Source organism: Schistocerca gregaria, chromosome 2, assembly GCF_023897955.1.
Source record: "Schistocerca gregaria isolate iqSchGreg1 chromosome 2, iqSchGreg1.2, whole genome shotgun sequence".
NCBI lineage: Eukaryota > Metazoa > Arthropoda > Insecta > Orthoptera > Acrididae > Schistocerca > Schistocerca gregaria.
In genome coordinates this window covers 482,375,953-482,390,315 of record NC_064921.1, presented here as the reverse complement: position 1 = coordinate 482,390,315, position 14,363 = coordinate 482,375,953, and the positions used below count along the sequence as shown (strand labels likewise).

Sequence of the window (14,363 nt, the reverse complement as noted above, 5' to 3'; positions counted from 1 at the left end):
GTGTAAGTCAACTACCCTGGCCAGCAAGATCTCCCGATCTGTCCCCCATAGAGCATGTTTGGGACTGGATGAAGCGTCGTCTCACGCGGTCTAGACGTCCAGCACGAACGCTGGTCCAACTGAGGCGCCAGGTTGAAATGGCATCGCAAGCCGTTCCACAGGGCTACATCCAGCATCTCTACGATCGTCTCCATGGGAGAATAGCAGCCTGCATTGCTGCGAAAGGTGGATATACACTGTACTAGTGCCGACATTGTGCATGCTCTGTTGCCTGTGTCTATGTGCCTGTGGTTCTGTCAGTGTGATCATGTGATGTATCTGACCCCAGGAATGTGTCAATAAAGTTTCCCCTTCCTGGGACAATGAATTCACGGTGTTCTTATTTCAATTTCCAGGAGTGTATGTAGGAACAAGTAATGCTAACAAATTATTATAAATTCTCCATAATCTTAAAACAAAAAATGGGAAACCTGTCGTATCATTTCTTATCACCAGACGTAGCAGACAACTGAGACCAACCAATAAATGAACATTATTTTGAGCCTGTATCTGCCCATAAAAGGTACAATCGCATGGGACTATTGTAGCACAAGCGCCATTTTACTTTATCCTTTTCGTCTTGAACTACAAATTAACAGGGAAGTTATTGTCTTTTAGCATATCTGACGTCAATACCGGAATAATTTTCGTTAGCAACTGTTTACGTTGTCATACACAGTGTGATTATTGTTCCGGACATGAAATAATAGAAAGAAAAGAGAGAAAAGAGAGAAAAAATTTGTTTACGTCTCTTTGTGAAAAGCAGCAGGAGAGACGTCAGACCGTCGCCCAACTTCTACAAGTCACCACGAAAACAAAACCAACACTATAAGGATGAAGACAGAGAATCCATTACCGTAAGAGGAAAAAAAAAGAGCCCCGAGAGAAGAGCTTCTCTTCCGGTTTCAACTGAGGACTCCACACTCATGTTTCCGCCCGTGTGCAGGCTTCAGAACGCTCATTGGGTTATAACTGCGCACCCAGCACAGTTAATTGATCACTTGCGCCAGTGCCGCAGTCGCGACGTGGCCGATGTCATGTACACGCAGGCGCCTGACGTTCGGCCATGACAGTCGAGCTGCACACTGAAGTCGCTCTAATGAAGTGGTCTTTGTCATCTGTCTACTTGAGGGGTAAAGTAATGATTGTGTGCCTCACGCATCATTACATAATATTGGAAGTTATTTCAACCACTCTTTTCACGGAAGTGGATGAGGACGATATAAAACATTACGGCTAATTACTGTAGGAAAACAGATTTAATGCCATGAAATATACCACTGCAGTCAATAATACACATTTTACAGAATGCCTGTGTTGCTTCTAAAAATATTAACCCCACAAATATAGCACAGTTACTTGTTTTGGCTGCCATAGCAAGTAACTTCATATTTTGTCATTGTGTGGTGGCGTGTTAAACTATTCAGCTGTAAAATACTTGCGAAGCTTATTTCGACGTAGCTAATTCCTTAAGTAAAAATCTATAGAGACTTCGGTTCGCAGTGTCGATCATGGACTACTGGTATAAAGAACGACCCTCTGTCTGCGAGCGGCTTTGTCATAAGAGGTGGAGGAGCGGACCGAGTCGGGTGACTCTTGTCCTTGGCGTGTGGGAAATTCCCATAAAGGCGAAGCATCTACAGTGATTAACCAATGAGTAAGTCACTGGAGACCACTGTATTAAATACAGGAAAGTGTGTCCACAAGAACATTTGGCCTTTAGTTGGTCGCGATATCTCGACATTGGTAAAACACTCCGGATTAGTCCTCCATTTCGGTCTCCGAGAAGTGACTGCCAAGGGGGCTATGACAACGAGAAAAAGATTGAGCTATTAAAGAACATGATAGGGAAACTAAAAATCGGGAAAGGGGATCCAATAGTCTCGATCTAATTACAGTGGCGGTCAGTGGACTGAAATGGAAAGATGATAAAGATGCCGGTCAGACGAACGTAAGGTAATACGAGGGATGGAACATACTAGTGGAAACTATTTATTCACATCCGATGTACAAGAGTTACATGTTTGCACCTCTTACTGTTGTTCAAGATAGTGACCAGCGTTGTGCAGAATCGGTTTCCAGCGGTGTGGAAAGCGTAGTATACCGTTAGCAGAGCCTGTTGATGGTGCGAATGGAGCGGTCTAAAGTCACGGTGATTCTCTTGTACGACTGCGATGGTGTTATCCTAACGCAATACGTTCCTCCGCGGCAGACCGTCTGTGCACAGTATTATTATTCGTTAAACTATTCAGCTTTGCAAAAGAAGCGGCGACACTTTTTTTCAATTCACCCATCATTTTACACGACAATGCGCGGGCGCATACAGCGCACGCTGTGGCTACTCTGTTCGGTCTATGTGTACCATCCACCATACTCCTCGGACGTAAATCCTTGTCACTGATTTGATTCCGAAGATGAAGTAATCACTTCGTGGCATTCGCTTCAGAACTATTGCAGAGATTCTACAGGCAGTAGACCGCTCCATTCGCACTGTTAACAGAAACGGCTCTGCTAACGGTATACTACGCCTTCCACATTGCTGGCAACGAGTCCTACACAACGCTGGTGAGTTCTTTGAAGGACAGTAACAGGTGCAAACATTTAACACTTTTGTATCGGTTGTGAGTAAATAGTTGCCACTATTAAAGTTCCAACCCTCGTATTTGATGCAGAAGAGTATGTTAACAGGGGTACCATCAATTCTAAATCGGCAATTAGAGGAGGCGCTAAGTTGCTACTAACCATTCTGTGGCAAGTTTATCAGGAGTGACAAACCAAAGCCAAGAATCGTCAAGGTATTAAGTGAACTTCACAAGCAGAAAATTTAGACTTATTAAGTATTAAAGTACTGAACACGAAATGCGGTATGTAGAAAGGAACTTCAGAGTAGTGAACTACTTCGTAATGGTGTAAAAGCGTAGGTCTATAGACAGAGAGACGCTGAATGAAACGTGTTTCGTTGTAAGGAACGATGAGCGGGACCTTCATTGACTACCGTACCAGAATTTCGTCAAATTATATTTAAGAAAACTTCCACAAATTCTGATCGTGTGTAAAGGTTGTTATTGGCACCAAAGTAAGAGTCCAATCACTAGCGAATGAGACAGGAACTGAAATGAGCGTAACAAAGCAAAAGCTCGCCGTATGTTTTACTGTCTTAGAATATATTCTGAGCTCAATATAGTGAGGTAGATCCTACAAAACAACCTTAATGCCAGACAACAAGGATCCGGAAGACGTCTGTTATCTGAAACACACCTCATTTCTTGTTTGGTATAGTGAAAGCTTTGCATTAAGGCTCTTATGTAAATGCAGTATTTCTTAATTTTAGGAAAGGATTTGACTCGGTAAGTTTTCGATTAATGCCAGAAGTATAATCATATGAATTTGAATGTGTATTGCAGGTTGTTTGATAAGAAGGACGTAGCGCGTTATCTTGGATGAAGAGTTATCGTCAGTTGTAAAAATAACTTTGGGTGTGCCCAGGGCTGTGTGTGGGGAGCCCTGTACGTGTCTTACGTTAATGACAACAATTACCTCAGTTTTTGCAAATGACGTACTCATCTTTAAGTAATAAATTGTTATGTTTCAGTTGTTCAAAGATTGGCAACTTGTTTTAAATGTTCAGAAATGTGGATTCCTGCACTGCAGAAAAATAAAAAATGTCGTGTAATGTTACTGTAATATAAATGAATCACAGCTGGAATCGGCGAACTCTAGCACCTCGATTTAGCACTTCGTGGCAATATGAACAGGAATAATCACATAGGCTGAAGTCAGGAGCGTGGCAGGCGGTGTACATAGATTTATTAATAGAGTACTGGGAAAACGCCTTCCGTCTACAGAAGAGATTGCTTACAAATCACTTGTGCGACCCATTCTACAATACTACCGTAGTGTGTGGGGCCATACTCTTAAGGACTAAGAGGGCATCAACATACAGATAACGGAAGCGCCAGTGGTAACACGTTTTGTTTGACGAGGAGGATCACAGAGATACCGAAGATTCTGAACTTTAAGACTCTAAGATAGACGTAATTTATCCCGAAGAAGCCTACTTACAGAGTTTCAACAACCGGCTTCAGACGATGACTGAGAATATGATACCCCCTCCACTTACCGCTCGCACAGGGATCGTGAAGACTGGGTTAGTAACAGCACACACGGAGTCATTTAAATAATACTCGTCCCTACGCCCCATTCCTGAATTGAACGGGGAGAGTACCTAATCACAATGGGACGCATCCTCTGACAAGTGTTTCACTGTAGTTTGCACGGTATTAATGTCTACGTCTAGATAGATACAGGAAGACTAAAGCTTGTTTAAATCATGGTGAGATTCTGGATTCAGATATTTTATAGCTTAGCCACATTCAGACCCAAATCAATTTGGTCAATATGAAGAGCGGACAGAAGCTTAAGATAAACTTCAAGAAGAAACAACGGGGAAGGAAGTAATGTATTAAGGCACTAATGAATGATGACATTCATTTGAAGTTCCATAATAGTGCATATCCTACTATAACAACTACCACAGTACGCAGTTCAGTTTAAGAGGAACGAAAATCTCGAAAGTAAATATACAAAAAAGTAATCACCCAATATGGGAAAACTTGGGTGCACAAAATGTGACTACGAAGAAACCTCGTAACTGAAGATATAGACGAAAGAAGTAAAAATGAAAAGCGAACCCCAATAATGTAGCAATATTCGTAATTGTTAATGAAGTAATGTGAAGTACAGTGAAAGTGATGCGAAATTGCTGCAGGAATGAAGTGAAGGATTCAAACTCAATGGCCATGGGAAGGATTGATTCAACGTATATGAAAGTCAAATCAACCTGATAAAGGCAAAAGCATTAAAATGAGCAGTGGAAATGCCACTGATAAATGCCGAGGAAAGACCGTATGTGGACACGCTTCACTGAAAGCCTGCAGTTGGGGGAGGACTGATGACACAATGGAAGAAATGGGAACCAATAAAAAATCCAGTGTAGGTGTCACACGTAGCTTTTGAGTACTTAGAATCTATTAAGAAGGAAAGGATCGATAAAATCCATCCGCTATTCCTAATAGCATTGAGGCAAGTGACAAATGAACATATTTTCACAAAGTGGTGTGTAGAATCTGACACTGAAGACCTACCTGACTTTCGGAAACAATAACCACACAGTTCCGAAGATGGCAAGAGCAAGTAACTGTGAGAACAATCTAAGCATCTGCTTAACGACTCATAGGTTCAAGTTGTTGACAAGAACATACAAAAGAACTGAAAATCGGTGATGTGTCAGCCGCTCAGTTTGATATTCGTAAAGGTAACGACTCCAGACAGCAAGTTCTGTCGCTACGCTTGACAAAAATGAAAGAAAGAAAAACCTCTTTTTCCTCACAGAAGTTGCCGATCCATAAAAGCGTTCTACTGTGTAAAATAATTCACGATATTAGAAATTATGAGAAAAAAAAGAGTACGCTATAGGTTAACATTTTGGTATACATTGGGTACAAAAACTAAGGGCTAAATGAGAATTGAAGACCAGTAACTATGTGCTCTAATTAAAACCGTGCGAAGACAGATGTAATCTTTGGACTCACTGTTTAGCCTATGTATCGCAGCTATGACAATTATAGGGGATGTTCAGGAATGGATCTTAAGGGTGAGAGGCAATCGTGACGAGATTCGCTGGTGATATCCTCAGCGAAAGTGAAAAATTGCAGGATCTGTTGGGTGAAATGAACGGTCTAATCAGGACAAGATTTGAGGGTGAATGTCATCACAGTATCAGAAATGGAATAAACAAACTTATCAAAATTGCTGATCGCGAAGCATATAAAATTTAGGTTTTTGCTCCCTCACCCTGCGTAATCCAGGTGACTGACATTGCTTCGTCACCACTCTGCGAAATTTTTAGAAGAAGCTGGAGAACGGTCGTTCCGTAATTCGGAATTAATGTAGGAATAGTATGGTTGATTTATGTCTGTGATAAACGTACCTGTAGCTGTCACTCCTCCCTGCAATTTTACAAATACATTAGGGTACACCTGCAGAAACTGCATGTACCCTATTTCGGTCTGCATCTGAGCTCTACCTGCAGCTAGTGTTTGAATAGCGAGTTGAATCTCTTTAGGGACTTGAGAAGGACGGGCGGAATCAGGGAAGGGGGAACGACTACAAACGAGTAACTGACAAGCGGAAATTGAATCTTAAATTATTCTCTATTGATTGTAATGAACACCAGCGTTCGATTCCCGGTCATTTCAGTATTTTATGGTTTGTGAAATTCAGTTCACCCCGGCGCGTATGACGAATGAGTATCTGATGAACATAAGCAGCAGTACATAACGCTCGAATGTGTGTACGTTGGCAAAACATCTCTAATCCAATGAAACTTACAAAATGCAAAAACGTGTTTAGAGGGGTGAAAATTGCGAATCATTGGCCTTTAACGATTTTACTGATGTCCCACGAAATCTGTAGTGAGTGCTGTATTCTTCAGTCATCTTTCGGCAAATTGCAAGAAATTATTAATCCTGTTGGAGACTTACCAACTGCGTCTGTTGTCTGCATCACTCACTCTTCGGCTTTCTTTTTTGGATTATTACAAGCACTACTATTTGAACCAAGCAAGAAGTGCGGTAATTCGGTGGATGAGAAACAAAAAAGACTTGAGATAATATAAACTGGAATTTATGTATTGCTTCTCAGTCAGATATTTTACTCCAATTAACAAATCAGTGTAGCCCACTGCCACATTTTCAGAGACTCTTTATAACACTAACAATACGTTATGTTCGAGCTCATGCACGAAAGTGTTTTGCGGAATTATAAAAACTATTGCCGTGAAGAGATTCCACATCGAAATTAACTCTTAGTCTACACTTTTTCATTTGCATAATGGTTCAAGGAGGGTACTACAACGTATTCAGCGCAGTGTCTGCATTTATATATCTTGCATAAATCATGAAGAAAATAGGACTGTTCCAGTATCCCTTCCCAGATACTATTACAACATTTTGGCATTGCATTCCGTCATAGATCCAGTGGAGTGTATTTATACTTACTGGGAAATATTTAAGGCACATCGTCTTCCTACTATATAGTTTGATAACTTATCTTGGGCTACCTTAAAGAAGCAAAACCAATTTTCGGAAAATTATTGATGAAAAGTTTTCATAGGTACTTAATATTATAGACGTATGAAATGAAGTCAAATAAAAGCAAGCTTTTATTGGAGTTGTGAAGATATTTTGTAATACTTTCTACAATACAATATTTCTCATAGTTCTACACAAACAGCACACCCAAATATTCGGCACAAATGTCCTTTTCTTAGAACGTCCGACGCAGACGCCGTTTATTAATGAATCATGATTAAATTTTATAATTGCCTTAACACAACTAAACTGGACTCTTTATTGCCTAATGTTTTGGACGTAGCTCGGAACAAGTGTGCGTCGTCAGATACGATGTAAGGACGCTATATTGATTGCAATTTTATGCAATCTCGAGTTTAGAGCTAGCTGCTTCGGTAAATCTTCACAACAACTGTATAAATTCGCTGCCATCAGTTTACATTGTTTGAAGTTTAAAATCCTATTTCAAAAGTTATGAATAAAATAAAATCCAAGTCAATATAAATTGAATAAAACGTTAATTTTCTGTACTGTTGCTTGTAACACGTCCATGTCTCCACCAGTATAAATTTTCAAATAAAAATGTAATATACGTTTTATAGTTTAACTGGGTGAAAGTAGCGCTGATAACTGTGAGAGCATATACCTACAAGAAACAGTAAGAATGATACTGTCATTGAGAGAGAGAAGGTAACGTCAGCCTTACGTAAGACCACATACGTACAAAAGAGAAGTAGCACTTGTGGACATGAAGGTGAGACATTGACCACCCTGAGGAATGTGGCCGAGACGTTACCATCAGGAATAAAAGGTGCGAAAAGAACGAGAGAGAGAAAAATAATAGCCTTTTAAAACGGCGATGGACGCGAAAACCTTGGGCAGAAATGTACTGGAGCATAATATTACAGGAAGCAATCTGACAGAAAATGGCAAGTTGTCGAACTTTATCATTAGTACGAACAGAACCGTAAGAAAATGCGGGAACATCGGATAATTCACGGGATCATACTAGTAACAAATGATTCGTCGAACTGAGAAGAAAGTGGTCGCAGATGGGGATGTAGGTGAACGGTGAAGCTGTAAAGGAAGGACAAGGTGATCAATATGCCTGTGACTAAAGGCAGAATAGTGTGAGCGAGTAGTGAACGGTGGAGTAGACGAAGAGAGCACTGAAAATTTCTGAGAAGGAGATGCGGATAAGGAAAGATTCATGATATTCTGGTTGAAGAAGATACCTTATGATTAAACGTGCTACTCGTCTTAAACAGGCTGGAAAGAAAGAAAAATGCGCGTGCAAAAGAAAGTAGTGAAAGTATTCCATCAATTAAGGAATTGTATTTAACAGCCATTGTACTCGCATGAAGTTTTTCTTGGCTCTTTGGCAGGAATACCTGTCGATACCTAGTTCAACATTTTGTTGCCGTAACCACGGCGTTTCCTGAACTTCCCCCCTACACACATTTCGCAAGCGGTGAAGAAATCGAGCGCTCTCTCCGTTGCTTCCATAGCCTTCAAAGCGCTCCTCGTGGCTACCAGCAGAGCATGTAACACATCAGCCGGGAGTCGGTCAGTGCCGCCAGATACTTTAGCCGAGAGCAATGGGATCGCCTTCACTTCGCCGGAGCCAGGGGGTGGCATATCGGAGGCGGACCCCACCGCTCGGTCTTCGCCACGCGGCGGACGCAAGCGAAGGCGAGCGGTGCACCTTGTCAGCAGCTCCGTGTTGTCCACGGTAGCTGTGACCTCCCTCTCCACGCCTTCATCAACGCGGTCCTCGCCCTGACCGCCGCGCAGCGTCCTCTCTGCCTTCTCTATGGCTCCTACGATTTCTGCGTGGATTGCCACCGCCGCCTCCACGTCGCTCAGCGCCTTCAGCATCCAAGCTGTGGTCTCAGTGGCGGCGGCAACGATTGCCCGCAAAATGTCAGCCGCAATCACAGACTTGCACTTCTTCGCCCTGTGTACTACCAGTTGTGTCGCTTCGTATGCCTCCATCGCCAGCTTGACAGTGTTGGCCACAGCCTGCATGCTGCTTAGCATCATCTGGCAGCCCACCTTAACCCTAAGCACTCGTTTCTCAACAATACTGCAAATCTTCGCGACAACAGAGACTTCCCACGACTCGCGGGCAACCATTCTCTTTCGTACATTTCCGTCGCAGGACTGCTGCCTGCTGGGATCCGCCTCCGTATCCCCGCATTCGTTATTCCCACTGCTCACAGCTGTTGGCACATCTTCACTACACCCCACACCCGCGCCGCTGGAGCTATTTTCAGCCTCCTGCTTCGCATTGGATGGTGTTGCGCTACATGCGCCTTCCTCAGGGAGTGACACAGCATTAGCTTTCTCTTCCGCCTCACGAGGCGATTCGTCCAATCTTTTATTCAAATAAGCTTTTACGGCATCGAGTCTCCTCTCAAAGTCGACAATGGGTCCACGAGTCGTCTCCTCTTCCACGTCTGAACGTTTGCCTTTCCTGCGGCCGCCGGAACACTTCCGCGAGCTGTACCCCATCAGTCTCTGAGTGCCGAACATTTCGAGTACAAAGACGCGGATGTCGCTGTTCATTGCACACACCACCTCCATGCAGTTGCCGATTTCTTCCATAATGCGCTCTTCCTTCTTTGCCTCCGCCTCGAGGGCGTCTATTGTGTCGTCGTAGAGTTCCGCTAGGTCTAACGAGGATGTCTCTGAAAGCCCAGTATCCGTATCGTCATCGCTGTCTGCTCCGTTGCCAGAGCAGCAGTATGACTGCCCATCAGCCGAGCCTCTACTTGTGCTGCTGCTGCGGCTGCTGCCTCTGCTGCTGCTCCTGCTCCTGCCGCCGCCAGACTTTTTCATTACACTGGTGACTCCACTTTCACCGTCCGCTCCCGATGTTTCGCGATTCTCTGCACTGTGAGATGCCTCTTCGCCAGACGCCTCTGGAACCTCACCCTCCTCGCAGCATCCAAGGGACTGCTGATTTTGGTTGTCAATTTGTGGTAACCTAATGGCAACACTGCTGCACGAATGACACGTGTTGACCTCAGACTTGCAGTAGTTAGATTTCGCTTGGCTGCATACACTTTGCTTCTCTGCATAACTTCGCTCGCTAAGTAGCGAATCGGTTTCACACTGTGGTGTTTGTGTGGCATTTGGGGGAGATTCTTGCCGTTCGTCGTCCACAGCACTGCCCTGGACACACTGCGGAACCTGGCCCGCTGCCCACGCCCGTCCTGACGACGTCTGCTCTCCCTCATGCTCCGGCCCTCCGCTCTCTGGCTCTTCCATTCCAGTCGTGGTACTGGCCGCCTTTGCCAAAGCTACCGCAGCAGTCATGGCCAAACGGTCTTGTGTCACAGTATTCTGAAAACAAAATGTAAGTCCATGTTAGTCTGTGTAACAGCAATTTGCGTGAGTGCAAAAATCGTTAGCAAAATGTCTAATTTACTAATGAAAAGTTCGGCAATTAAAACTGTGAGCCGGAGCGCGGCCAACTCTGAACCTTTGTCTTTCGCGAGCAAATGTTCTACAGATTCAGCTATCTGGCCACTCTTACGAAAATATTTGCATCACTGAATTGTTCGAAGTACCTTACACCACCGTCCTGTTCATAACGACTCGACTTATATTGATTTCTTTTGCTGTTATAACCATACATTCAGCCGAGCAGGAAACTTTCTTTTTATTTCACCGACACTGCATCTATATTGGACCCTTGCGTTTACTTTTCTACATTTTCCAGTTTCCTTAGCGAATTCGAAAATTCAACAGTTCCTTATGTAGAATGTTACGCAAAGTTAAGGTTTTTCATGTTTCTTCATGGCTATGTCCCCTTGGCAGCAGTTTCCGACAGTCCGAATGGTTTCGTGAGGCATATTTTACGAATGGTGGTATCATGACACTATCCTAATTACAGGTCACATGTTCCGTTCATACGTGCTGTGCCTAACGCAGTGGTTTCCATTGCTTTCTGAATTCTCATGCCATTAATCGCGGCTCATTATTTCTCTCTTGCAAACAATTTTGATTAACTGGAACACCGAATGTGTACAATTTTGTAGTTTATGAATATACTGCTTATGCCAAGGTAAGCTAAGTTTCCTCGTATGAACTTAAGGTATACGATATCTATACAGAACGAATGACGAAAAAATGAACTGGAACAGAGGAATTCCCCAAGAGCCTGTAAAACAGCACCTGAGTGTTCCATAGAAAATTAACAGTCCCTTAATTCTACTAATGTAAGAACTGTATTTTTTGCCTGTTCTCTATATCGATAGCGGCAAGATTCTTGTATCACAAATCAAACACTTCCAGAAGCTTTTTAATTTTATGTGAAAAGAATTTGTGTAAACGCATTTGCTACTGTAATTTTTAATTTGTTTCCTCATTCTAAATTTTCATTTATTTAAATTTTATTTAAAATTCGTTATTGAGTATCAGTCAGCTTGTCGAAACTTCAAACATCATTGTCATGTTTTTCGATCCTATGTGCTAAGGCATGGTAAGATTTGATAAATGGCCATGTCATTATTGCACTGACTTAATTTAGATATTTTGCACTGCGAAGGGACCTCTGACCGTAGTGTGTGAAATTTCAGCCTTGCACGGCTACCCGTTCCTGAGAGAAAGCGTTCCGAAGTAGCGTGGAGAATCTATCTTATGATTCCGCTGTATCCGACAGAGGGATAGAGCTCTAAAAACAAAACCGTTTTTAACGTGGTTATAGTCAGATGTGTTTCTCTCTTTCAGAAAGCATTCGTTGTGCCAGACGGATGTTAATGTCTTTCGGAATCTCACTATCGGTCAACCAAGTATAGTTTATTCTCCAATGTACTGAAGTGTGATTGTGTCCAGTTTAGAGTCTGAAACATTTTACATCTTGCTTTCTTTCTTACGAAATGCAGCTGACTTTTCGAATAAGGCTCTGGGAAAGCAGTTATCTGTAACTACAGATGCGCAACAGGATGTGAAAGTATGTGGGGAACAGCCTGAACTGCAGATGGTTGGCTTCCTCCGCCTAAACCATTAGTTTCTTCATACGGTCGTAGCTGAGCTTTGGACAAAGCTGAATCCCTGACCTTTACCTCCTATATCAGTTCTTTAACGGTGGCTTCAGCGCCAGGTAATCCATTCAGTTCATCCAATTAAACAGAATCGTTCAATGCTTTTCAACTGCCTTTTGAAGTACTAACGAGCAGCAAGAACCTTTCTGTAATTATGTTGGGAAGAAGCCCCATCAAAATGGATTATCTACTGCAGCAACTTTTACAACTGTAAAATTTGAAGTTGAGTTAAAGTGAGACCAGTACAAAAAAGGAAAATAACTTTGAATCGAAAATAGTAAGTTCGGTATTAAGTCATGCCTATAGTGTTCTTAACTGCCGCAGAAACCGATGTACTGCTTATATGTGTAGGTCGATAAAGGGTGTCTTTCTTATATGCTAGGAGCGCCAAACATTTTTGTTTATGTTCCACACGAAATTCAATGCTTAAGTGGAAACTGAAGCATCTATGAAATCTTATTTAAGTCATGAGGACTAAATGACACGCTGAGAACAATTATTTCTATAGAAAATGCCTATGAACTAAATATGTACTGAAACGCTCCAGTCCGGAAACACCCGACTGCTGCGGACATAGGTCCGAATCCTGCCTCGGGCATGGGATGTGTGCGCTGTCCTTAGGTTGGTCAGGTGTAAGTAGTTCCAAGTTATATGGGACTGATGACCTCAGATGTTAAGTACCATAGTGCTCAGAGCCATTTGAACGATTTGTACTGAATGAGACTCATATGGGAGGGTTAATTAACCGACATCTCTCCCTGTCTTCTGTATGTCGCTATACGTAATTCAACGTTTCAGTACTTTACGAAAAGTACTTTTTGACAGATTTTTTTCGCTTTTAGTAGCCGTATGTGGTATACTGATGATAATCAGTAGACGATCTTAATACGCAATTACTCATCGTATATGCTGGCTCCCTACGTCTACAGCTTCCAGTTCTTTGGTAGGAGCTGTACTTACATCTCTACAAAAATTCGTTCTGGCACCGTGACCTTTGTCTTGTCCATTTCTTTGTTTGCACTTGCACATATTGTTTCCCACAGAAGCACAGTTGCCGGTGCAACACAAATCTGACATTTTCTACCGTATCGTGTCCCATTACTCCCTGTTTCAAGCGCAACGATTTCCGGTGCTCGGTTTCCGATAGCCTACTGAGTTGAATGGGGGTTTCCACCTACTACGCGAGTTTTCCGAACAGTACGCCGCCCCAAATTGCCACTACTACAGAGGTCGACCGCAGCGCCCCCCACTGCCGTGTCGGCTTGTACTGTAGTGAAGCTCCTGGGAGGCACTAGAAGCCAAACTGTTCAGCGAAAGCCAAAGAGCGACCACGCGTTAGGAAACTGACAGCGCTATTACTAGCGTTGTTTGTACCTAAGTTTTTCCTATGTGAAACAAGATGTTTCATTTGATATAGGAATGGAATGCGGCTTCGGACAGGTCGCAATTACATAAAGATTTTTTGCAGGGAAGTACATCTACATGATTACTCTTCAATTCACATTTAAGTGCTTGGCAGAGGATTCATCGAACCACAATCTTACTATCTCTCTACCATTCCACTCCCCAACAGCGCGAGGGAAAAACGAACACCTAAACCTTTCTGTTGGAACTCTGATTTCTCTTATTTTATTTTGGTGATCATTCCTATCTATGTAGGTTGGGCTCAACAAAATATTTTTGCATTCGGAAGAGAAAGTTAGTGACTGAAATTTCGTAAGTAGATCTCGCCGCGACGAAAAACGTCTTCGCTTTAATGACTTCCGTCCCAACTCGCGTATCATATCTGCCACATTCTCTCCCCTATTACGTGATAATACAAAACGAGCTGTCCTTTTTTGCACCCTTTCGATGTCCTCCGTCAATCCCACCTGGTAAGGATCCCACACAGCGCAGCAATATTCTAACAGAGGACGAACGAGTGTAGTGTAAGCTGTCTCTTTAGTGGACTTGTTGCATCTTCTAAGTGACCTGCCAATGAAACGCAACCTATGGCTCGCCTTCCCCACAATATTATCTATGTGGTCTTTCCAACTGAAACTGATCGTAATTTTGACACTCAGGTACTTAGTTGAATTGACAGCGAGCGGTTGTATATGATTGCTACGTAGGGAGCTATTGTATCAGCGTAATCTGATAGGAA

The 14,363-nt window shown here is 42.8% G+C and overlaps 1 protein-coding gene across 1 annotated transcript in view; it reads right to left on the bottom strand.

The window, feature by feature from the left end:
* Positions 1-7,235: 7,235 nt before the first annotated feature.
* LOC126327401 (uncharacterized) overlaps positions 7,236-14,363 on the bottom strand; it is a 31,074-nt gene continuing 23,946 nt past the window's right edge. The window contains exon 2 of the mRNA XM_049995884.1: positions 7,236-10,517. Coding sequence (XP_049851841.1) covers positions 8,571-10,490 — 1,920 coding nt within the window. The 5' untranslated portion in view covers positions 10,491-10,517 and the 3' untranslated portion in view covers positions 7,236-8,570. The remainder of the gene's footprint in view (positions 10,518-14,363) is intronic.